The sequence below is a fragment of the Lipotes vexillifer genome, unplaced genomic scaffold (assembly GCF_000442215.2).
Source record: "Lipotes vexillifer unplaced genomic scaffold, Lipotes_vexillifer_v1.1 scaffold70, whole genome shotgun sequence".
Taxonomy (NCBI): domain Eukaryota; kingdom Metazoa; phylum Chordata; class Mammalia; order Artiodactyla; family Lipotidae; genus Lipotes; species Lipotes vexillifer.
The window spans coordinates 1,853,044-1,876,532 of record NW_006789896.1 but is presented as its reverse complement, the minus strand read 5'-3'; the positions used below and the strand labels follow the sequence as shown (position 1 = coordinate 1,876,532).

At 53.1% G+C, this 23,489-nt stretch overlaps 2 protein-coding genes across 2 annotated transcripts in view; one reads left to right on the top strand and one right to left on the bottom strand.

Annotated features, from left to right (window-relative positions):
• MTSS2 (MTSS I-BAR domain containing 2) overlaps positions 1-7,667 on the top strand; it is an 18,912-nt gene extending 11,245 nt beyond the window's left edge. The window contains exons 12-15 of the mRNA XM_007462962.1: positions 5,813-5,887; positions 6,188-6,364; positions 6,549-6,714; positions 6,798-7,667. Coding sequence (XP_007463024.1) covers positions 5,813-5,887; positions 6,188-6,364; positions 6,549-6,714; positions 6,798-7,582 — 1,203 coding nt within the window. The 3' untranslated portion in view covers positions 7,583-7,667. The remainder of the gene's footprint in view (positions 1-5,812; positions 5,888-6,187; positions 6,365-6,548; positions 6,715-6,797) is intronic.
• A 3,304-nt stretch (positions 7,668-10,971) lies between these two features.
• On the bottom strand, positions 10,972-21,614 carry IL34 (interleukin 34). Its single transcript, XM_007462999.1, is given in 7 exon segments — positions 10,972-11,085; positions 11,088-11,245; positions 11,478-11,610; positions 14,403-14,564; positions 14,851-14,928; positions 15,746-15,879; positions 21,514-21,614. Coding segments are annotated over 7 exon segments (807 nt in total). The 5' UTR covers positions 21,542-21,614.
• Positions 21,615-23,489: the final 1,875 nt, after the last annotated feature.

The following is a 23,489-nucleotide window of genomic DNA, read 5'->3' as shown; positions in this document are numbered from 1 at the left end:
GCCAGGTGGGGGGGCATCTGCTGAACCACCTGGGGTAGGGTGCAGTGGCCTCATGCCAGCCTCAGGCCATCCACGTTGGGGGCCACCTACAGCTGTTGAGACTAGCCCTGGAGGTCCCCAGGGCCACCACATTGAGGACCAACCTGAACTCACTGCCTCAAGGCTAAGGAGAGTTGGAAGGTCTTAGAGCAGCTTACCAGCTCTGGCACCTTGTGACCCTCCCCCTGCATAGGCTGGCTGTGATGGAGTGGCTGGCCCTAGGAGGCACCCCCAGGAGCCCCAGGATCTGCAGACATCCTCCCCCTTCTCCACACTTTGGCCAGCTCATTCTGAACACAGAGACTGGCCCAAGAATCTCTTCAGATGCAGGCTCAGATCCTGCAGCCTCAGTGAGATGGAAACAGAGGAACTACAGCAGAAGACAGAGGGAGGCCAGGCCACGTGCCCAGGGTGCTGTCCTTCCCCATGATGGCGAGTGCCTCCATTTGAGCTCAGCATTCTCTCTTTTCCTGCTCTCTTGCCCAAGGATGTCCCCACTGCATTGCAGTCTCCCCTCCTCTGCTGGCTCATTCCTGTCAGTACACAAACACGTGCTCTAGTATCATCCATCTTAAAAGCCCTCCCTTCCTCCATATTCTCCTCCAGCCACCTAGTCTCTCCTTCACAGCAAAACTTCTCAAAAGACTTGTCCGCACTGACCACCTCTACCTCATTCCCCATTCACTCCTGTCTGCTTTACCTCTCAGTAATTGAAAAGCTGGAATTGTTCATTTCTCCCATATAGTTCTATCTGTTTGCTTTATATATTTTGAGACTATTTCATTAGGTGCATACAACTTCAAAATGTTCACTCTTCTTAGTGAACTGAATCTCCTAACGTGATGTAGTTGATCTTCGGTTACTTTTATGTTTTCTAGCTTAAAGTCTGTTATGATATTACTACAGCTCCTTGAGCTTTATTTTGCTCAATATTTATGGTATCATTTTCTGTCTCTTAGCTTTTAAGCTCACTGTCCTTATGTTTTAGATGAGTCTCTTATAAACAGCATATGCCTAGATTTTCTTTTCTTATCCAATCTGACAATCTCTTAATTGACGTTTTTAGTCCATTCACATTTATTATGATTACTGGCATATTTAGACTTCTGTCTTACTTTTTTCTTTCCATTCATTCTGCTTTTTCTGTGCTTTTGTCTCTTCTCTTGCTTTTTTGTTTTTTCCTTTCCCCATTATTTTCCTTCTACTGTATTTTAAGTTATACTTCTTATTTCATTTCTTTTACAGGTTGCCTTGAAATTTCACCATGCATCCGTAGCAAAGTCACAGCCCCACCTCTTGAATAATTCAAGGACCTTAACGTATATTTTAACTTCAGTCACCCACTCCCTCCCCTTATAAGCTATATATGTCTCCTTTTTAATCGTCCCCATGATTGACATTTTTCTTAATTTTATCATTATTTTATACATACAGTATCTGTTTAGATTTACCCATATGTGTTTACACTTCTTTTGTTCATTTTTTCCTTGTATCCCATCTTCCTTCTAAGGTCACTTTCCTTCTTTCTAAAGTAAAATCTGTCCTTTAGAAGTTCTTTTAGAATGGGTCTGTAGTAGTAAACTCTCAGTTTTTGTTTATCTGTAAACATGCTTTATATTCTTCCTCTTTCTTGAAAGTTAGTTTTGCCAGGGATACAATTCTGGGGTGACAGTTACTCCTTTTCCACATTTTGAAGATATATTCCCCGTGTTCTGGATTCTGTGGCTGGTTGTAATGTCCGCTGTCAGTCACTGTTGTGCCTTTGTGAATGATCTGACTTCTCTCTCTGGCCACTTTAGTTTTTCTACAGTGTATCTAATTGTGGATTTGTTTTTGTTTAACCTCACTTGGTGTGCTTGTGTTTCTCTATCTCTGTATTCATGTTTTTCATTTGTTCTAGGAATTTTCAACCATTATCTCTTTTTTTTTTTAATATATAAATTTATTTATTTATTTATTTTTGGCTGAGTTGGGTCTTTGTTGCTGCACGTGGGCTTTCTCTAGTTTCGGCGAGTGGGGGCTACTCTTCATCGCGGTGCGCGGGCTTCTCATTGAGGTGACTTCTCTTGTTGTGGAGCACGGGCTCTAGACATGCAGGCCTCAGTAGTTGTGGCTTGCAGGCTCTAGAGCACAGGCTCAATAGTTGTGGTACACGGGCTTAGTTGCTCCGCGGCATGTGGGATCTTCCTGGACCAGGGCTCGAACCCGTGTCCCCTGCATTGGCAGGCAGGTCCTTAACCACTGCACCACCAGGGAAGCCTGTCAACCATTATGTCTTTATTCTTACTTTCATTTGTGTGTTTCTTCACTGTCATATTTCCCATCTCTTTGTTTCTCTGGATAATTTCTTCAGGTCCATCTTCCAATGTACTTTTTCTCTATTTTATAGCTATTTAACTTATCCATTAAGGGTTGTTTTTTTTTTTTTTAATTCTGAAATAATTTTAGCCTTGTAGAAAATCTGTAAAAAGAGTGCAGAGTTCCCACCCACCCTCCCCACAGTCTCCCCGGATGTTAACATCTCACGTAACTACCAAACAATTTTCAAAACCAGGAAATTAACACAGGCACAATACTGTTAACTAGTCAACAGACTCTTTTCACATTTTGCCAGCTTTCTCACTAACATCCTTTTCCTGGTCCAGGAGTCCAGGATCCAACACAGGACCCTACCTTGCATTTTATTATTGTCTCTCTTTAGGCTTCTCCAGTCTATAATGGCTCCTCAGTCCCTCTTAAATGACTTTTGAATACTGGTTATGTATTTCGTAGAATATCCCTCATCTTGAGTGTCTCTGATGTCTTCCCATAATTAAATGGGCAGGAAGAGCACAGCAGTGGTTTACTGCTATTCCACCTCCTCACCAGACCCTGGTATCCTTTTCATTGAGCCATTCTGATAGGTGTTATATCATAGTGCCCTGTCTTTAATTTGTATTTCCCTGATGACTAATGAGGTTGAACACCTTTTCATACTTTTAAAGGCCATTTGGATGTCCTCTTTTTGTGAAGGACCTGTTCAGATCGTTTGCTTATTTTTCTCTCCTAGGTTGTCTGTCTTTTTCTTATTGATTTGTAGAACTTCTTATATATTGTGGATACAAGTCTTTTTATCTGATAATCCTCTCTGATTCTGTGGGTTGCTGTTTTACTCCCTTGATGGGGTCTTTTAATGACCTAAAGTTCTTAATTTTAATGTGTGCCCAATTTATCCATTGTTTTTTCAATTGTTATTGCTTTTTCTGTCCTGTTTGAGGTATTTTTGTGTACTCCAAGGTCACAAAGATGTTTTCCTCCAAAAAAAGCCTTTTTGTTTTACCTTTTCTTCATTTAGATCTGCAGCTCATCTGGAATTGATTTTGTGTGTGTGTGTGTGTGTGTGTGTGTGTGTGTGTGTGTGTGTGTGTGTGTGGTGAGGTAGAGGTCTTTTTTTCCATATGAATATCTAATTGACAATTATTTGAAAATACCATCTTTTCCTCCACTGCACTGTAGTGTGTTAACCTTTGTCATAAAATGGGTGTCTGTGAATGCATAGCTGTTTCTGGAGTTTGTATTCTATTCCACTGGTTGATTTGTCTGTTCTTGTACCAATACCACACCATCTTAATTATTAATAGCTTTATAAAAAAATCTTGATATCTGGTAATAAACGTCCTCCAGCTTTGAAATTCTTCAATATTACCTTGTCAATTTTTGGCCCTTTGCATTTCCTTATAAATTTTAATATCAGCTTGTCAGTTTCCACTAAAAACAAAAAAAACAAAAAACAACCCCTGGGATTCTGACTGGGATTACATATGTCTCTCCATTTATGATGGCTTTACCTTCTCTCAATAATATTTTGCAGTTTTCATGTGAGGATCTTGCACATCTACTGCTGGATTTTCTGCCCTGGGTATTTGATGTTTATTGATGCTATTTTAAATTATTTCGGCTTTTTCAGAGTCTTTTACTTGTTTTTTAGCTGCTGATATTTAGCAATTTGATTTTTTTTCTATGTTGATCTTGTATCCAATAACCTCGCTAAAAACACATATTAGTTCTTTTGAATATTCTATAATACATACACAGTCATGTCTTTTACAAACAACCATTTTCTTCTTTTCCAATCCTTTTGCTTTTTACTTCTTTTTCACGCTTTATTGCACTGCTAGAACTTCCAGTGCTAAATAGAAATGGTGATAGTGGGCATCCTTATCTTTTTCCAACCTCAGAAAGAAAAGTATTGATATTTTTGTAGATAACTCTTTAGCAGATGAAGGAAGTTCCTTTCTGTTGCTAGTTTAAGTGTTTTGTTTTCCATGAATGGGTGTTGAATTTTTCCGTTGAGTTTTCCAAATACTTTTTTCCTTTTATTTTTGTCTTAACAATTATATTGGTAAAATTCTAAATGTGTGTATTATTTTCTCCGAATCCTTACCTATAGAGTTTAGCTCCTTTTATTTTAGTCATCTTGGCTCATCATGAACTATTAAAAAGATCTGGGAGTCTAAACCAGGATGATTTAGAGAATCTTACTTGGCTGGTAGAGGATCTGGAGAGGTGCTACTGATTAGTTCCCTTCCAGGTTTAATTTGGGTCATCAGCAGGGTGAGCTCTCCACCTTGCCACTTGCCCAGTCTTTCAACCACAGTGCTGAAACCAGCCTCTGCCCTGGGGACCCTCATGGTCCTGTTTTCTGCCCTTGCTTTTTTCTTCATTCTTTGTTGTTGTTGTTCTTTTATTATTTATGTATTTATTTATTTGGCTGTGCCGGGTCTTAGTTGTGGCATGCATGTGGGATCTAGTTCCCTGACCAGGGATCAAACCCAGGCCCCCTGCACTGGGAGTGCGGAGACTTAACCACTGGACCACCGGGGAAGTCCCTCTTTGTTGTTTTGAGTTGGGGGGCCTCCAGGGCACCTAGTTCCCGCCACTGTCCAGAGCAGGAGCCTCCTGGGCACCCTCGGTCCTGTCCTCAGCGGGCTTCTGCCCCACCATTCTGTGAAACAGTTCAGGAGGTCTGCACAGGCACTCCTCCGCCTCACCTGCATGGACCCCCAGCAGCCGAGCACTACTGCCCCTCCCTCCTTTGCGCGTCAGGTTCTTCCCCTGATTCTGTGACATCACCTGCTCGTGGTCTTCCTCCACGCCACCAGCAGCTCCTGTCACTCCTGTTCGCTGGGCCATCCTCTTCGTCCAAAGCACTGAATGTCGGCCTGACGTCCTTGAACCTTTTCTCTAACCACCGTCATCCTGACTGCCTAGGTCACCTTATTCTGTCAGACGGCTGCTGGATTTGTGGTTCCAAACCTGACTTCTCCCTAAACTCCAGACTGTAAATACAATTGCCTGCATTGCATCTGGGCATAGATACCTAACAGGCAGCTCAGCTTAACATGTATAGGATGGAACTCTGGACTCCATTCCTCCCCCAGGCCTGCCCTTCTGAGAAAACAGTGACACATCAACCCGGCAGTTCAAGCCAGCACCCCGCTGCCCTCCTTAGTATCGCCCTTTCCCTGCCCACCACATCCAGGCCACCAGCAGCCAGTCTTCTTGTTAATCCTCAAAGTGTGTGGTTATCGGGCTGGGCTGGGGGGCAGGTCATTGCCCATGGCGTGCGCTCTGGGTGCTGCCTTCCACTGCATACGCTCATGGCTGTGGCCCTGGAGGGCGTTGGGTGGGGATGCTGCGTCAGCAGGCCCTACTGCATGCCAGTGCTGTGACCAGATCTGTTCCCTCCTCTCGTCCTGCCTCCCCGCCCATCCTTCTCGCCTCTGCGTGGCAGAAGTCCTCCAGCTCAGCATCCTCCGAGGCCTCGGAAACCTGCCAGTCCGTCAGCGAGTGCAGCTCCCCTACCACGGTCAGTGCTTCGCACCCGCAGCGAGACACAGGGAGGGCCCAGGTTCAACCAGAGGGGCGTGCACGAAGCACTTGCTCCCCACGAGACAGGCCTCCTTGGCACCATCTGCAGCCACTCCCCACACACTCACATCTTTCCCTCCCGGGGCTCCCCATCCTGCCCCTGGGCCTGGCAGGACTGGGGTGTCACAGCGCCCTCCGTGCTCTGTCCTTGGCCATGATTTTGAGCCTGAGGCCCCATGTGGGTCCGGAAACCCTGAACCTCAGCAACAGTGAGGGCCCCCTTGGCCATGCCCTGCAGGACTGGGCCAAGGCCGGCCCCCACGAGCAGCCCTCAGGCAGCACCCTGCAGCGGAGGAAGGACCGAGTGGAGCTCCTCCGAGACACAGAGCCAGGCCCGGCTGTCGGGGGCACCCTGGGCCCCAGTGGAGAGGAGGCCCCGCGACCCCGCATGTCCCCTGCCACCATCGCAGCCAAGGTAAGCGGCAATTCCCTGGGCAGCCCAACCAGGGCCCCACCTTCACTCCTAGGTCAGTTTCAGGAGGCCAGGCAAGTGGTCGCAGGGCCAGCTCAGACTGCTCAGCCTGTTGGGGGTTGCCTGCAGTCCGGGCTGAGGGGGAAGCAGGGAGCAAGGCTTCAGCCTGCAGTCTTACCACCCCCAGCACGGTGAGGAGGTGTCCCCCGCGGCCAGTGACCTGGCCATGGTGCTGACCCGCGGCCTGAGCCTGGAGCACCAGAAGAGCAGCCGGGACTCCCTGCAGTACTCCAGCGGCTACAGCACACAGACCACCACGCCCTCCTGCTCTGAGGACACCATCCCCTCCCAAGGTAGGCCCCGGGGGCCGGGGGCAGGCGGCTGGGCCTTCACAGGCCCCCAGGGCCCCAGGCCCACCGCATCCCGTGCCCCCCAGGCTCTGACTACGACTGCTACTCAGTGAACGGGGACGCAGACGGGGAGGGCCCACCCGAGTTCGACAAGTCATCCACCATCCCTCGCAACAGCAACATCGCCCAGAACTACCGCCGCCTGATCCAGACCAAGCGCCCGGCCTCCACTGCAGGGCTGCCCACCGCCGGGCTGCCCACCACCTCGGGCGCACCCCCTGGCGTGGCCACCATCCGCCGCACACCCTCCACCAAGCCCGCCGTGCGTCGCACCCTCTCCAGCGCCGGCCCCATCCCCATCCGGCCGCCCATTGTCCCCGTGAAGACGCCCACGGTGCCCGACTCCCCCGGCTACGTGGGGCCCACGCGGGCGGGCAGCGAGGAGTGCGTCTTCTACACCGACGAGGCCGCCTCGCCCCTGGCCCCGGACCTGGCCAGGGCCTCCCCGAAGAGGCTCAGCCTGCCCAACACAGCCTGGGGCAGCCCGTCCCCCGAGGCCGCCAGCTACCCAGGGCCGGGGGCCGGGCTGGCGGCCGAGGGCGACGAGCAGCAGCAGCAGCAGCAGCTGGCTGCCAACCGACACAGCCTGGTGGAGAAGCTCGGGGAGCTGGTGGCTGGCGCCCATGCCCTGGGCGAGGGCCAGTTCCCCTTCCCCACTGCCCTGTCGGCCACCCTCGTGGAGGAGACTCCCACCCCGCCCCCCGCTGCCACCAGCGACCCCCCGGCTGAAGACATGCTGGTGGCCATCCGGCGCGGGGTGCGGCTCCGCAGGACCGTCACCAACGACAGGTCGGCGCCCCGCATCTTGTGATCCCACCCTCTGGCCCGGGCGAGGCAGGTGGCCTGGTCGGTGGGCAGCGGCCACTCCGCAAAGGCACCGTCAGAGCAGAGCAAGGCAAGCTTTTTTTTTTTTTTTTTTTTTTGAAGTCATACGAGGCAAAGCTACTTTATTGGAAAGAGACACCCATCTTGGATTTCAAGGTTTAAACAGGAAATGACTTCTTTAACAAACCTCACCAGGACGGAGCCTGCCGGCCTGGAACTTGGATTTGGAGCCTGTTTCAACCTTTGCTTGCCCACTCTGTCCCTCCTCTTCCTCCTTTCGGGCCCTGCCTTTTCCTGGTGTGGGTGAGCCCCAGAGCCACGCTCCCTGCCCCCAGCAGCGGCGCCGGGCCAGCCTCTCCCGGTCCCACCAGCCTGGCTGGGCCCGCAGTGCCACCCCTTAGCTAGCCTGGCCCAGGTTCTCGCCATCTCCCCAGGGACGGTGGCCTCAGGCTCTTCCGGAATGCTAGCCCATCCCGCCCTGACTGAGCCCCCTCCTCCTCCCTCCTCCATCGTCTCATCTCTCTGCCTCTCCAGGCTCCTCTCTGTCGGGGAGCAGGGCCGACGGGGAGCAGCTGTGCGGGGGCCAGGGGCCCAACCGGCTAAGATGGCGGGCTGTTGGGGGCGGGGCGGGGGGGGGGAGGTTGCAGCTGGGAGCCCAGCCGCCGTCGCCGCCTCGTCATCGCCGTCGCCTCCTCGTCATCGTCGGGGAAGGGGGCCTGGGCCCAAGTCAAGCCTCTTGGGGAAGACATGCAGGGGACCTGCTTGGAGGAGGCTGGGGACCCTGAAGCAGCATCCCCTCCCCCCAGGGGTGGCTGGGGTTGGAGGCAGGGCGGCGCTGGGCAGCGGGGAAGGAGTCCAGAGGCCAGGGGTCACCTGGCCAGTCCCCCAGGAGCTGCTTTCGGATGCCTGAAGGTTTCAGCCACCTCTGGGGATGGGGGCTTGAGCTGGGGGTGGGGGGAGGGACGGGAAGGGTTTCTTTTATGAACACACAATAAAATGAGCTGACCGGACAAGGACTGCTTGTGGGGACAGGGTAGACGGTACAGGGTGTGTCCAAGAGTGCCTGAGGGACGGGGTGGGGGCCCACACTGGCCGTTGGGCCTGTGGCAGGAGGAGGGCCTAATGGCTCCGGAGGCCAGAGAGCAGCTCTTCTCTCCAGCGTCCGGAGCAAAGCCGCGGTGAGGTTGGAAAGGGCTGGGCCTCCTGTCAGACTGCTGCGGACCAAGGGGTAAGGGGGGCAGTGGGGGGGAGATTAGTTTTGACTCTGTTGTCAGAGGAGCCGCCCTCCCAGGATGGTCCGGGTGGGGCGGGGAGCGAGGTGGCGAGTGCCCCCGCACCATGTTGCGCGCCAGCTCCAAGCAGGTAAAAGTACGTGTGCCAAGGGCAAGCGGAGGACTTCCTGCGGCCCCACAGGGCGGCCAGGGCGGCAGGGTCACGGGGCAGGGGCCCCGCCCAGGGTCAGGAGAGCTGGCTTTTCCTGGTCTGGATGGAGCCCAGACTCCTGGTAGTTCTTGTGCCGGAAACTCGGGTCCAGGCACGGCAGCCAGGAGAGTGTGGGGAACCAAGGATGCCCCTGAGTATATGGAGCCCCGCGGGGTCCACGAAGGCGGGTGGAGAACGATACCTGTAAGTCGCTAGGTCGGAGAAAGGAGACTTGCTGAGCGCACCACACCTGGAGGAGGGCCGGGCGAGGAAGGGGGCGGGAGAGCAGGTGGCCTGTATTTGAAGGCTTGGGGTGGGGCTTACACTGCCCCTCACCACAGGGTTTGCCCAGGTGGGCTGATTTAAGATGCAGGTTATGTGATGTGAGCAGGGTAAGGGGCAGTGGGGTGGGGGGAGAGCTGAGTCCCCATGAGGAAGAGCTTGCCCATGGGGAGGGGGGTGGCTTCGGAGACCCAGGGAGGGGGTGGGTGCGGCACAGCTGCCACCCACCCACCCATACTCCAGTGGCGCCTGACCACTCCCCTCCAAGCCCCCCCGCCCCCAGGGCTGTACATAACTCCTCCATCCCCTTGATCGCCTCGCGTCCATTTAGTGACCACCTTGCAGGCCCACCCCTTTGGGATCCGAGCCAGCCATCCCGCATCACAAACTTTGGTTTGGGGGACTTCTTTACATTTGTTTCATTTTTCTTTTTGTACAGAGAAATATTCTTTTCAAAAAGTGTCTTTTGACTGAAGTAACTTTTCTGGTGCTGTTAACTTGTTCCTTTTTTTAATTTATTTCCCCACCCCAGGCCCCCCCTCCTGGTTCCTACTCACTTTTTCTTCCCTCCACCACCCCCTCACCACCCCCATCCCATCTGAACAATTTTGTTTCTTTTCTTTCTGTCAGTTTTTGGATAAATGATCCTCTCCTTCCCCCCCCCCACGCCCCTGCAACCCACCCTCTCCTTGATTTAAATAGTCACTGCTACAAGTAACAAATGCACTGTGAAGATTCCAGTATTAATAAAGTTGTACTGTAATTAACACCCCTGCCTCCGCCTAGCTTTCTCCACCGTTGCTCACCTGCCGGCACCCCAGCCCTTGCCCATCCCATCCCAGATCCCCTCTGGGGGCGGGGCTCCCTGCAGGGCTCCGTGATGGGGGGGGCGATCGTGCAGGACTCGCGAGGTCTCGTGCCAGGACCCATGCCTTTGAATGCCTCAGCTCTGTCCCTGCTGGGGGCGGTCTTGGGGCTGCCAGATGGAGGGGTGGCCAGGACGCACTGTGGGAGATAAACCCCCCCGCCCCCGCGAAGTCAGGCTGGCTAAGGCTTCAGGGGCTGGGGCAGGGCTGGAAGGAACTCCGTCCCTCAAATATCTACCATTCCAGGGCCCTGGCTAAGGCCCTGACCACTCCACATCTGAATCCTCAGACCGAGGCCCCAGGGCCAGACCAGCCCACGCCCCTCCTCCTCCTGCCTCCTGCACCTGGCAGGAGGGGAAAGCGGCCTTCTCCAGGTGGGCCTTCTCAAGATGCAAAGCAAACCAAAACAAACCAAAACAAAGCAGGTGTTTAATAGAAAAAATAAAGGGAACTATGGCAAGATGTGGCATTTGGCTATGCCCTCTCCCCAGCTTTGCTGCCCTCGCCGAGTCGTGTCCCCACCCCCATGCCCACCTGGTACAGCTCTCACCTCTTTGGGCTTAGGAGACGGTCAGCCCTGCCCTCAGGGAAGAGGGCAGCCCGGGCAGTGACAGGAGGGGCTGTAGGCTCTGTCTTCATTGACCTTCAGGTGCCCCCCAGCGCCCACCGCTCCAGGTGAGACCATGGGAAATATGGAAGGTGGAAAGCTGAACCCTTCTCAGGCACTGAGTCCCCCTCAAAGGAGAAATACCCCTCTAGGGCCTCCTCTCCCAAGAGGGTCTCCCCACCACCACCCAGAGAAGCCTCAGGCCCAGTGCATCTCCTGCAGGAGCTCCTCCAGCTGCCCCACCCAGTTACCATGCAGCCCACTCGGCAGGAGGCCTTCGCCCTGTGCCCTCAGCAGCTTCACTGAGCTGGGCCTCCAGCCGTGGATGCCGGGGAGTGGGGCAGGGAGGTGGGGGGCTGCTGGCGCAGGGGGTATAGCTGGGCGGCCACACACTGTGACGAGGGCTCCGGGCTGTGAGGCTGAGGCCTTGGCACCTCACAATCCTGCCAGTTTAGGACAGGGCTTTGTTTACCTGCAGGCAACACACACACACAGACACAAATAAGACTGCAGGACTGGTCAACACCCCACTCATCCCCAGACCAAGCCACACTGTCCTCCCTGTACCCAGGGCCCATCTCAGCTTCCAGAAACGGCCTGTAGCCCTGGGAAGCAGAGGGCATGCCGAGGAGGGTCCCAGCTCTGCTCAGCGACCTGGGCTCAGACACCCAGTGTCCCGCCCCCAGCCCCTCAGAGCTCCTTACAGCAAGAGCAGTACAACAGCTCCATGACCCGCAAGCAGTTGTCCAGCAGAGCTTTGGGCCGCACCAGCTTCAGGCTTCCTGGGGCACTCAAGAGGGACAGCACTGCTTCCACCTGGGGGCTGACCTCCACACCCTGAAAGGGAGGAAATCTTCAGGACCACAGGTGCCACCCCCAGCCTGTGAAGAGATTCCAGGAGAGCTCTGGGGGGCGGGGAGGGGGGGGCGTGCTGGCTGTCCTGCCTGGAAGGAGGACAAGAGATCCCTGTGACCAGGACTCCTGAGAGCAATTTCTCTCCTTCCTGCAGGTGCCATTTTTCCTGGGAGGGGCTCCCTCGATGTCCCTCACTCAAGCACAACACACAGAAGCTTCTCATTTCCTCTCCTAGGGGCAGGCCAGACAGGGAGGAGGTGGGGGCATCCTTGCTGTTCTAGCCCAGGCCCGGCCACCACCACATGAGGAGTCCCTATCCCAGGGACACTGTCCTTCAGGATGCAAAGACCCACACTGACTGCCATGAAGAAGAGACAGGACCCTCAGGAGGGTCGGTCATATCGTGAGGCGCACTAGGCACACTGACAGGGCTGGGTCTCCAGCTCCAAGCTCGGGGGCTCCTCTCCACAACACTTAACAAAAGGAACCTGGTGTGGGGAGCACCAGGCACCATGGGAGGGACAGAGCAGGGGCCAGAACTGTCGTAGAAGACACGGAGCACGGGGCTTCCCTGGTGGCGCAGTGGTTAAGAATCCGCCTGCCAGTGCAGGGGACGCGGGTTCAAGCCCTGGTCCGGGAAGATCTCACACGCCGCGGAGCAACTAAGCCCGTGCGCCACAACTACTGAGCCCCTGTATGCCACAACTACTGAAGCCCGCGCGCCTAGAGCCCGTGCTCCGCAACAGAGACATGCCATCGCTGAGAAGCCCGCGCACCTCGACAAAGAGCAGCCCCCGCTCGCCATAACTAGAGAAAGCCGGCGCACAGCAACGAAGACCCAACGCAGCCAAACATAAAAATAAATAAATAAATAAATAAATGTATAAATAAATAAATAATAATACTTAAAAAAAAAAGACATGGAGCAGGAGGAAACGTGGGACCTGAGCTGGGGAAGGACCTTCCTAAAAGTGAAGTGTTCTAGGTTGAACTGTGTGTCCCCCTGCCCCACAAACCCCTAAAAAAGCTCTGTCCAAGGCCCAATCCCTAGTACCTGCGAATATGACTTGTTTGGAAATGGGGTCTATGCAGATGTAATTAAGTCAGGGATCTCCAGATGAGATCAGTCTGGATTTATGGTGGGCCCTAAATCCAATGACTGTTGTCCTTGTAAGAGAAAGGACATAGGTCCTTCTCTGGGACACAGAGGGAGAGGCCATGTGAAGACAGAGGCAGAGGGTGGAGTGATGCTGCACAAACCAAGAACACCATCATCCACCAGAAGCTGGAAGAGGTGGGAAAGATCCTCCTCTAGAGCCTTTGGAGGGAGCATGGCCCTGCTGACACCTTGATTTCAGACTTCTGGTCTACAGAACTGCAATAGAATAATTTCTGTTGTTTTAAGCCACCAGTTGGTAGTAATTTGTGACCGCAGTCCCCAAAAAACTAATATACAAAGGCTTAGAGAGAGAAGTGAGGGTGGCAGGAGGGCAAAGGGGCCCATGCCCATGGCCCTCTCCCCAGAGGGAGGACCCACTGCCCCATAGATGTTGGGCACGTATGGAACGGGCCGTCTACCATTAACATTGTGAGAAAGAAGAGGTTAAAAGTTGGTTCAGGGATTTCCCTGGCGGTCCAGTGGTTAAGACTTCGCCTTCCGATGCAGTGGGTGCGGGTTCGATCCCTGGTTGGGGAGCTAAGATCCCACATGCCTCATGGTCAAAAACAAAAGCATAAAACAGAAGCGATATTGTAACAAATTCAATAAAGACTTTGAAAATGGTCCACATCAAAAAAAAAAAAATCTTAAAAAAAAAAAGCTGGTTTAATCTGAAGAGCCCAGGTGGGCAGGGCCTCAGCCTCCCCACAGTCTCCTTCCCAGCTCCCCAGAGCTCACAGAGCCAGAGACACTCCCAAGGAAAACTGAGGATGGAACACAGTCCATTCCCCAGGTCAGCTCCAACCCCCCGGCCCACAGGCACAAGAAAGCCACCAAGGAAACGGCTGGGTCTCCCAGTCCCCGCCAGAATGGAGAGCCTCCACAAAGTTCTCGGCAGCTGCAAAAGCAGGTGCTGGCCCTGAGCCCTGGTGTCAGCAGAGGCTCACAGTTGGCTTCCTGTTGGCTGTTCTTGCTGGGCAGCAGGTGGGGCCCTGGGGCAGTTGTGTACCAGGGTTCTAAGGAGGGCTGGGGATGTCAGTAGGGCAAGGTGGGGGTGTGGGGAGGGGTCCCATGGCACACACATGGCCTGCGAAGATACACAACGACCCCGTCACCTTACTCTCTAGGCTTTTTGAAAGACGTATCCCCCAGGCCTCCGATCAACACTGCTGAACAGGCAGCAATCGGGAACCTCTATTATTATTATTAATTAAGGTCCGTTTACCTTAGGGTTCACTCTTTCTGTTGTACATTCAATGGGCTTTGACAAATGCAATTATACCCACCGTTACAGCATCATACAGAAGAGTTTCATCGCCCTCAACCCCCCTGTGCTCCACCCATTTACCCCTCTTCCTTTCCCTCTTTTCTTAGATGTGGAAATAAAGTGAGAGGGATCAATGACTCACCCAGGGTTGCAGAGCATAACAGGGTCTCAGGCGCATCTCTTGCCCCCCAAGCCCAGTCCACCACCCTACCCCCTCCATTTCTCCCACACTCTCCAGGACATGCCAGAACTTTCCATGCCTTTACCTTCTCCCTTGATAGCTTTTGCCCCCCCACACACACACACACACGCACCCACCCTGGCCACCTGCACCTCCGCACAGCTCACCGGGAGGCCTTGTTTGACATCCAGCAGCAGCGTATGTACCTCCTCCAGGTACTTCCAGGACGGATGGCCCTCGAGCAGCACCTCCTGCACCCACTCAGTAGCACTGAGACTCACCAAGACCCACAGATACCGCAGCTCCTGTTGGCTCACCCGGGCCCTCTGCTGCAGGGACAGGAGAAATTATTGAAACCCCAGACAGGAGCCTCTGGGCCTGCCCCCCACAACTCTGACCGCCCCCCAGATTTGCCCTGCACAGGGGGCAGACCACGGGCATCCACTGTGGATGGGGTGGGAGGGGCACCTGGGGCCGGAGCCAAGGGCAGGCTTGCTTGAGGGGCCAGGAAAGACCCCTGGCAACAGGATCTGCCCAGACCAATGTGCCTCCAGGCAGGGCCCACAGGATGTCCCAGGAGGCAGGGGCCTCCCCACTCCAGAGGGGGGTTCTCACCAGCCTGGTGACGTTGGCCACCCGGAGTACCCCCTCGTAAGGCACACTGAGCCTGTAGCTGATGGGGAAGTAGTGCTTCTGGGGAGACACAAGAACAAAGGATGAGATCAGAGTCAGAAACGGCTCGGGCTCCCCCAGCCTCGGAGAAGAACTTGACGCAGGACCGGCCCTCGATGGCAGCAGTGGTCCTCTACAGAAAACATGTGCTTGGCTCCCAGCTGGGATAAAGACAGCTCTTTCCTCTGGGACACAGGGAAGGAGAAACAAAACAAAACACGTTAAGGCTTAAGTCTCGGGCCAAAATGTAGGATGAGAGGCTTACTACTCCTAGAGAATCATATCCTTTAGGAGGAGCGAGGAAAATGACTTTAAAAGATTGCTCTAAAACTTATCATGGTGATGGTTTCATGACTTTGCAAATACACTAAAAGCCATAGAAATGTACACCTGAACAGGTGAGGTGTGTGGTATGTGAATTATATCTCAAAAAAGCTGTTAAAAAAAATAAAAAGACCTACAGAGCCACATGCCATATGGTCCACCATATAAAAAGAATCAAACATTCTAATTTCTAGGTCCTTATCTCCCCTGCTAAATAGTGCCTGGGGTTCCCCCAAGGTTTCCTGGAATCCATTCCTGAGTCACTGGGTGAGTGCCACGTGGAGGTGGGATCAAAGGTCAGATCAGATAGGAGGGTTGGAGGCCCCAGGGATGGATGGCAGGAGCAGGGACAGGAAGTGCAGACGAGGCACATGGGTGTGTGTGAGGGAGAAAGGAGCCATGGCAGGCACAGGCCTGACACAAGTCCAAGGAGAGGGACTGCATCTCCAGGTCCTTATGTCCCATGAGCCACAGGACTTTGGAAAAGGGACACAACGAGTGCCCACGTGGTTACCATGTACTGAAGGCGGTTCCGGTACTGCAGCTTGTCCCGCAGAAAGCCAGTGATGGCACACTCCTCGCTCCGGGTTAACGGCCACACCTCCAAACCCTGGTTCCCCAAGGCCATGCCCAGGAGGATCCCGAGATCTGTGGACCGCACACAACAACACGTGAGCCACCTGTGTGGCTCCCACACTGCCCGGGTACGCAGAGCTGTGCACACGACCTCCCTTTTCCCAGTCACAAGTGCTCTCAGAAGGGTCGGGGTCAGGGGCGCAGGGTCCCAAGGAGGCCTTCCCAGCGCCAGGAATACTCTCCCTGCCGTCCAGGCTGTAGGACAGCAATGCAGGCAAGCATGAACCGTCCAGCCCAGCCACCTCCCGCCCCAGACTGGCAAAGCCCCCCAGGAGCCACGCCTGGGATTGGTCTCCAGTCTCCTTCCCACTCCTGCCCCAGGGAGCAGGCACAGCCTCCTTTCCATGGCAACCCCTGCCCCTCATCTAGAGCCTATGAGTTTTCAAAGCCTTTTGCTGCATTTTCCATCCAGAGACTCTGGAGCTGTGGATTCTAGTTCCAACTCTACAAATGACTCTTGGGTGACCCACTCCATTGTCCTCCCTGCTCTATCTGACCCTGACATGCCTCTTAATTAGAGGTACAAGCAGGTTTGTAGCAGCCCTTCCAGTCTGGTCTTTCCGGGATACTGAGCGAACCTCACTCAGGCTGTTTCTCTTCCCCGCTAACAAACGATCCAAACGTTACCAGCCTTCACCACTGCAGGTCACTGTGACTTTAAAAACAGTGTGATTTCTGTGTAACTGAACAGACTTACAAAAATTATCTGAGAGAATTTGCAACAAACATGAACAAGGGTTAAGTTGATGGGAGCAGAAAGAACAAAATATAGATGGGCAAGAGATGTATCTGAGACTCAACCTCACTAATAAATTCACGTCAAAACCATCGATACATGTTTCACCTACCAAATGGAAAGACTTTTTTGTTGTTGCTGCTGTTGTTTTATTTTATTTTAATAACATTTGCTGCTGGCAAAATAGTGAGGCAGATGCTCTCATCCTGGAAAGCAATTTGGCAATTTTTGTTATTAATGGACTTAATGCCCACACACTTTGACCCACTAAGCTTTAAAATTGTCCACACCCTTTGACCCTTTTTTTTTTTTTTTTTAAAACTAACTGCCCTTTATCTAGCTCAGCACCATGTGGACCCTGAATAGTTACTATGTTGACTTTTTTTTTTTTTTTTTTTTTTTTTTTTGCGGTACGCGGGCCTCTCACTGTTGTGGCCTCTTCCGTTGCTGAGCACAGGCTCCGGACACACAGGCTCAGCGGCCATGGCTCACGGGCCCAGCCGCTCCACGGCATGTGGGATCTTCCCGGACCGGGGCACGAACCCATGTCCCCTGCATCGGCAGGCGGGCTCTCAACCACTGCACCACCAGGGAAGCCCCCTTTGACCCATTAAACTCATTTCTAGGAATAAATGTGAAGCAAAAGAGAGACATAACCGAAAGATCTGTGGACAAAGTCTTCCTTTGCAGTATTATTTTGTAATAGTGAACATCTGTAAGTGGCCTAGATGTTCAATAATAACGAATGTAGCCAATAAAAATCACATTGCCAAAGAATACTTATGATATGCTTATATGATAAGAAAAATATTTTTGATATGCTTAGCAAAGTTTTAAAAAGCATGATTCAACACACTGTATCTGGGTATAAAGCATGACTTGAATTTTGTTAATTATGTATATATGTGTGCATAGAAAATGCAATGGAAAGAAATGCACCAAATCCCTATGGGCGATTTTTATGTTCTTCTTTATATTTTTTAGGATATATTTTACATTCTATAATTAGTATCTATTATTGTTATAGTCAAAAGCAGTAATTTTTTTTTTCCTTTTCTCCCTCTTCCTTCCTTCCTCCCTTCCATCCTCCTCCTTCTCTCTCTCTCTCTTTCTCTCTTTCTTCCTTTTTTCCCCCCAAATAGCCAGGCAGGCTGAGTCACCTCTTTGATTCACCCCTGGTTGTGAGCAGCAATTACTGACTGGACTTTCTGCCCTCACTTCCCCAGCACTTAGGGAGACTTTTGTTCTTAAACCCTCACCGGCCTGAGCCTACTGACACTCACTTTCCCACCCCCTTCTCAGTGCTGCTGCCATGCCTGTGCCCCTGCTGGGCCAGAAGCTCAGGTTTACTCAAGCCCATGCCCCTTATGGCCTGCAGCCCACCAGCCCTTCCCCTCATAGAAGTCTGACACCACATTTTTTGCAAACTTGCAATCCATCTTGCACTTCCTCTCTCTCTTCCCATATTCTCAACCCAATATTTGGACAAAGGAACAGATAAACCAGTGTTCCTGCTTGCTTTCTCCCTTGTCTCTACATCATTAACACTCAGCTTGGCACCCATGCTGGTCAGGATCATTCCTTCCTCAGGGTTTAGGCTCACACATTGCCCCTGCCCTGGGTATCCTCTCACACGGCAGACCCCTTCCAAGGTCTCACCAAGACTCCTTCCCTCCCCAGAGGCTCCCCTGCCTACGCCAGCCACCAACCCCGTCTCTAGCACCATCTGACCAATTCATTGTCTTTTTTTTTTTTTTTTTGGCTGCTTTGGGTCTTCATTGCTGTGTGCAGGCTTTCTCTAGTTGCAGTGAGCAGGGGCTACTCTTCATTGTGGTGCGCGGGCTTCTCATTGCAGTGGCTTCTCTTGTTGCGGAGCATAGGCTCTAGGCACGCGGGCTTCAGTAGCTGCAGTACATGGGCTCAGTAGTTGCGGCATGCAGGCCCTAGAGCGTGCGGGCTTCAGTAGTTGCGGCATGTGGGCTCAGTAGTTGTGGCTCGCGGACTCTAGAGCACAGGCTCAGCAGTTGTGGCGCACGGGCTTAGTTCCTCCGCGGCATGTGGGATTTCCGGGACCAGGGCTCGAACCTGTGTCCCCTGAATTGGCAGGTGGATTCTTAACCACTGCACCACAAGGGAAGCCCCTCACTCACTGTCTTGACCAGACAACGTAGCAGCCAGTGTGTGAATGCACAGCACTGTGAACCACAGCGAGGACATGTTACTCAGCACTTTGGGGTTCACGTCAAGCAGAGAACTGGGATCAGGCATCTGGGTCTCCTGTAGAAGCTGGTAATGGCTCACCCAGGGTATCTGATTGAGCAGGTATGAGGTAGTGGTGGGGGGAGTGCAGAGAATCTGCATTTCCAACAAGTCCTGAAGTAAAACTGATGCTGCTGGGTCTGGGGACCGCACTTGGCAGAAAGTGAGAGTTTACAAATTGGTGTCCTTAGGGCCACATTCTGGTTCACAGAGATTTCACATAAAAATCCAAATTTCCATCTTTTCTTTAAAAATCAGTATCCCTGTCCACACTGAGTCTTCTTTCCAATGTGGCAGTCACCCTGTGGCTGCCCACTCCACCCCAAGTCCTACCCCACCTGCCCTCATCTGATTCCCAGTCTGGAGCCTTTGGGGGCCTGGCCACTAGCCTTGTAGCAGAGACTTACAGAGCCTCCGTGCTTCCCAGCCTGGCACACATGGGTTGCCCCAGAAACTCTGTCCATAGATGATCTGCCTTCTCCCAAACTTAGACCTCCTCCAAGTCTGCAGCCCAACTACCATTCCCAGTGTTAAGCTCCCTTCCTGTTGCCTCCACTCCGAAAAACAGGCCAGCAAACAGGTAACTAGGCAGGGACAGCAGAGCTGTAGCCTCACGTACCCTCTGCATTCTGAAAGCCCCACAGCTAGTGCAACCCTGGTCGGGAGGCCCGCCGTGCCCCCCTATCTCCACAGTTAAGAGGCCTGCAAGACAGAAGAGGAGACTGGAGAAAGAGTAATGTCCTGTGCACAGTGACAAATGGGGCTTGTCCACCACCCCCATATCTGTGCCTGTGTGTGAAAATACCCCCAAATTTACGTTCACCAAGAACCTCAGATGCAACCTTATTTGGAGATAGGGTCTTTGCAAATGGTATTAAGAATCTCCAGATGAAATCCTCTTGAATTTAGGGTAGGCCCTAAATTCAGTGACTGGTGTCCTTATAAGAAGAGGAAAGGACACAGAGACACATGTAAGGCAAGACCATTCACGTGGCCTTCACAGATGAAGGCAGATTGGAGTGATGCAGCCACAAGCCAAGGAATGCCAGAAGCCACCAGAAGCTGGAAGAGGCAAGAAGGATCCTCCCCTGAAGCCTTCAAAGGGAGCATAACCTTGACAACTTGATTTCAGACTTCTGACCTCGAAAGCTGTGACAGAATACATTTCTGCTGTTTTAAGCCAAGATTGGGGCAATCTGTTACGGCAGCCACTCCTTTTCCAGCACCCCAGCCCCACTCTGAGCCCCTGATCCTCAGCCCTCCCTCCCCCTCGCCCCATGGCCAGTCCTTGCCAATCCTGCGCTCTGCTTTCATGAGCTTTGTCCCCTCTGCCAGGCCTCTTCATTCTCACTTCCATCTCCAGAAGGAACCCTCATCACCTCATCACATCCTGCCCAGGAGGGTGTAACAGCAACTCCCCAAAGCACGGCCAGACTGATCTCTCGAAAGCAGAGTAACTCTCAATCTCAGCTCCCACGCCCAGGTCACGGACCTTCCAGAGCTCCCTGTTACCTCACGAATTAGCCACTCTTCACCCTGGCTTTCAAGGCCTCAGCCACCTGAGCCCAAACCAGCTTTCCAGCCTGGCCTCTCACGCTCTCACTGCTGAGCCTTTGCTCCACTGCTCCCTCTCCCTGGAAGGAACACAGTCCTCACCTCCCCACGGCTACATGTGCGAACCCCACCCACCTCTGAGACCATTTCAAGTGGCACCTCGCCATGCTGTTTCTCCTGCTTCACCCTGCTCCTCAGGACTTGGAAGATTCCAGAACACTGGGTCTGGGTCCTTCCACCTGTTCTGAACATCCGGACCCTTTGCAGTACCCTCCACAAGGGCCAGGGTGGACCCAGCTCCTCTGTGAATCCCTCACAGGGTCAGACCCCGGACCTCATGCAAGTGGCACACAGTTCCTAGCACCTAACTCCATGCCAGGTGTTAAAGAGAAACGCACGAGATAGCCCAGGTCCTTGTCGTCATGGCACTGTCTCTCCAGTGGGCATGTGGGCGGCACCAGAAAAAAATATGTTGAATTTAAGTCAATTAAATTGAATCTTGGAGTCTGAAGGGAGCTTGGTCTGGCCTCCCACCAGCAGGCAGGCCTGAGAGACCTGTCGATTCTTTTTCTCTTCTGTCCTCATTTCAACTATTTTTCTTTTCCCCAACGACAATGTTCTCTTTCTGCCTTTTGATTTAGCTCTTTATGGAGGGAAAGGCAGAGGGAGCAGGTTGCACTTCTCCCATGTGTCTCGGGGCCCAGGCAACTTCACAAGCCCCCACCCCCGGCTGGTCACGCCCAGGGAGGCCAGAAATCATCTCTCTGCCACCTCCATCCCCACTGTACTCCTCAATGAGCACCAATGAGTCTGAGCAGGTGAGACGCTGCCTCCTACCCCCAGTGCCTGCCCTGTCCCTGTGACCCACTGACTGTGCCCACCCAGCCTAAGGCTCATACCCACCATGCCCGTCTGAGCTGCAGTCAGCTGGAGACAGGGCAGACGGCGTGGGAGTCCCCAAGGGTGCCTGCCATTAAGCTGGGAAGCATCTCAACTTCTCACCAGGAAGAATGCTCTGGTTGCCATGGTTACAAAGCCTGGCTCTAGGCCAAGCTCTCCCTGGGCAGTCCCCACAGACCCCCTGCCCCAGTACTCACAGCGCAGCCAGGCGAATCCCCGGGGCATGGTGGTGCACTGGGTCTCCCAGAGAGCAGAGGTGGTGTCCCCAGCAATGTGTCTATCCACAGAGGCCTGAGTGGGGCCTACATGGCCTCGGGTCAGCAAAGGTGGCCCAAAGTCGAGGAAGGACTAGCCACGGAGGAGTGGCCCAGCAGGAGGTGGCAGGTGCTCCTGGGCAGGGCTCACTCTTATCTGCCTGGCAGTGCAGAGGGCAGCCGGGGGGCGGTGGCTGTGAGTCCCATGGCAGCCAAGACCTGGCCTGAAACGGCTGCCTCGGGGTCTTCCTTCTAAGCAGGAGGAGAGAGTCCCCAGCAGGCCCCTCGGAATCTGAGGCTGGGTTGTGCTTTCTCTGATTTCTCTGTCTGCAGCTGCTCAGTGTGAAATCTGGCTCTGGAAAGAGAAAGGAGGAGAGAAACTGATTATGTAAGAGTGGTGCTGCCACTCAGCCATCAGCCACAGACGCGCAGAGCCTACTGTGCAGGCTGCACCCACCGCTGGCCGGGACCACCAGGGAAGGCCAGAGGTGCACAGCCCTGCCCTGGTTGCTGGCTACTTGGGGACACAGAAATGACAGAACAACCAAAGGGCAGCCCCAGCCCAGGAGTAAGTTAAAAGGACACCAGCTGACAGCCTGGGGCCAAAACGAAAGCAGGACCAAGGAATGAATGAGCTGTGTGGGTTAAATCAAGGGAGCTTCCTGAAGGCAGCAGATCACAGGTAAAGTACATGAACAGCTTGAACTGCGGGGAGGTTAAAAAAAAGCCCAGAATCGGGCTCTGCACCCCTCCATGCCCCAGAGAACACTCTCCTAGCCACCTCCTCACTCAGAAATCTCCCAGAAAGCCTCCCACCACGCACCCTAGACCACCAGACCAGGGCAGAGAAGCTGAGAAAGTGAGAACTGGGGTCATGGTCACCTTCATGCCACACCACAGAGCCCTAATCCTGGGTGCTATCTGTGGTCCCACCGATCCACTGAAATGGGGGAGATGTGCGGAAGCCAGGAAGGCACAAAGTGGGAGGTACCTAATGGCACAGAAGCCAGAGCCTTCTCTCAGGGGGAGGGGCACAGAGGAAATCACCTAAAAGAATGGGGGTGTCTGTCTGTCTGTCTCTCTGGTGGGGAAGAGGGAGGGGGAGGAGTTTGAGAATGGCCTCTCCCACCCCACCCCCACTCTACCCAGGGCTTTGGAACAGCCCTTTAGAAGCTCATGCAGAGAAAAGCTGGACAAGCTGGAATATTATTCTACATAATTCAACTGCAAATAGAATTTTCAAAGTCACAGTAGCAAGTAAAAAGTGAAAGTTAGTTTAACAGAAGCATGATTGAAGGATCCTGGAAGGACAAGGGCCGGGGGAGGGTGCACATGAGTGGTGAGGGAAGCGGGTGACAAGGAGCTACACGTTCCTTGGTGGGAAGTCAACAGATAGCGCCTCAAATGAATGAGCAACATGAGCATATATATAACTGAATCACTTTGCAGTATACCTGAAAGTAACACAATATTGTAAATCGACTATACTTCAATTTTAAAAAAAGTTATGGATGGGGGTGCGTGTGAAGAATTAGGGCCACTTTTGCAACCAATCTATTACACCTACGCAGAGCATTCTTCTCCCCAAAGTGGCCAGGCCTGACCTGAGGCCCAGGGACAGAGCATTGGACCACCTGCTCCAGCTTGACAGCTTCCCTGTAAGCAGGGCAGGGCCACGAGGGTCTCAGAGACATTCCAGGCAACCTCCACATCCAGAGGTGAGGAAACAGGCCTGGGGGCAGGGAGCTGTCCCAAGGCCTCATGCCCAGCCCCATCGTCCTCCCATGAATCAAGCCCCTCTGTCCTTTGAGAATGTGGGGAGGGACATTCTAGCAACTAGCAGCCCTGTAGAGTGAGTCACAGATGCTCAGTTTAAGGAGGAGGTGGATGAAAAATAGGGCTGAGTTGAGGCCACAGAA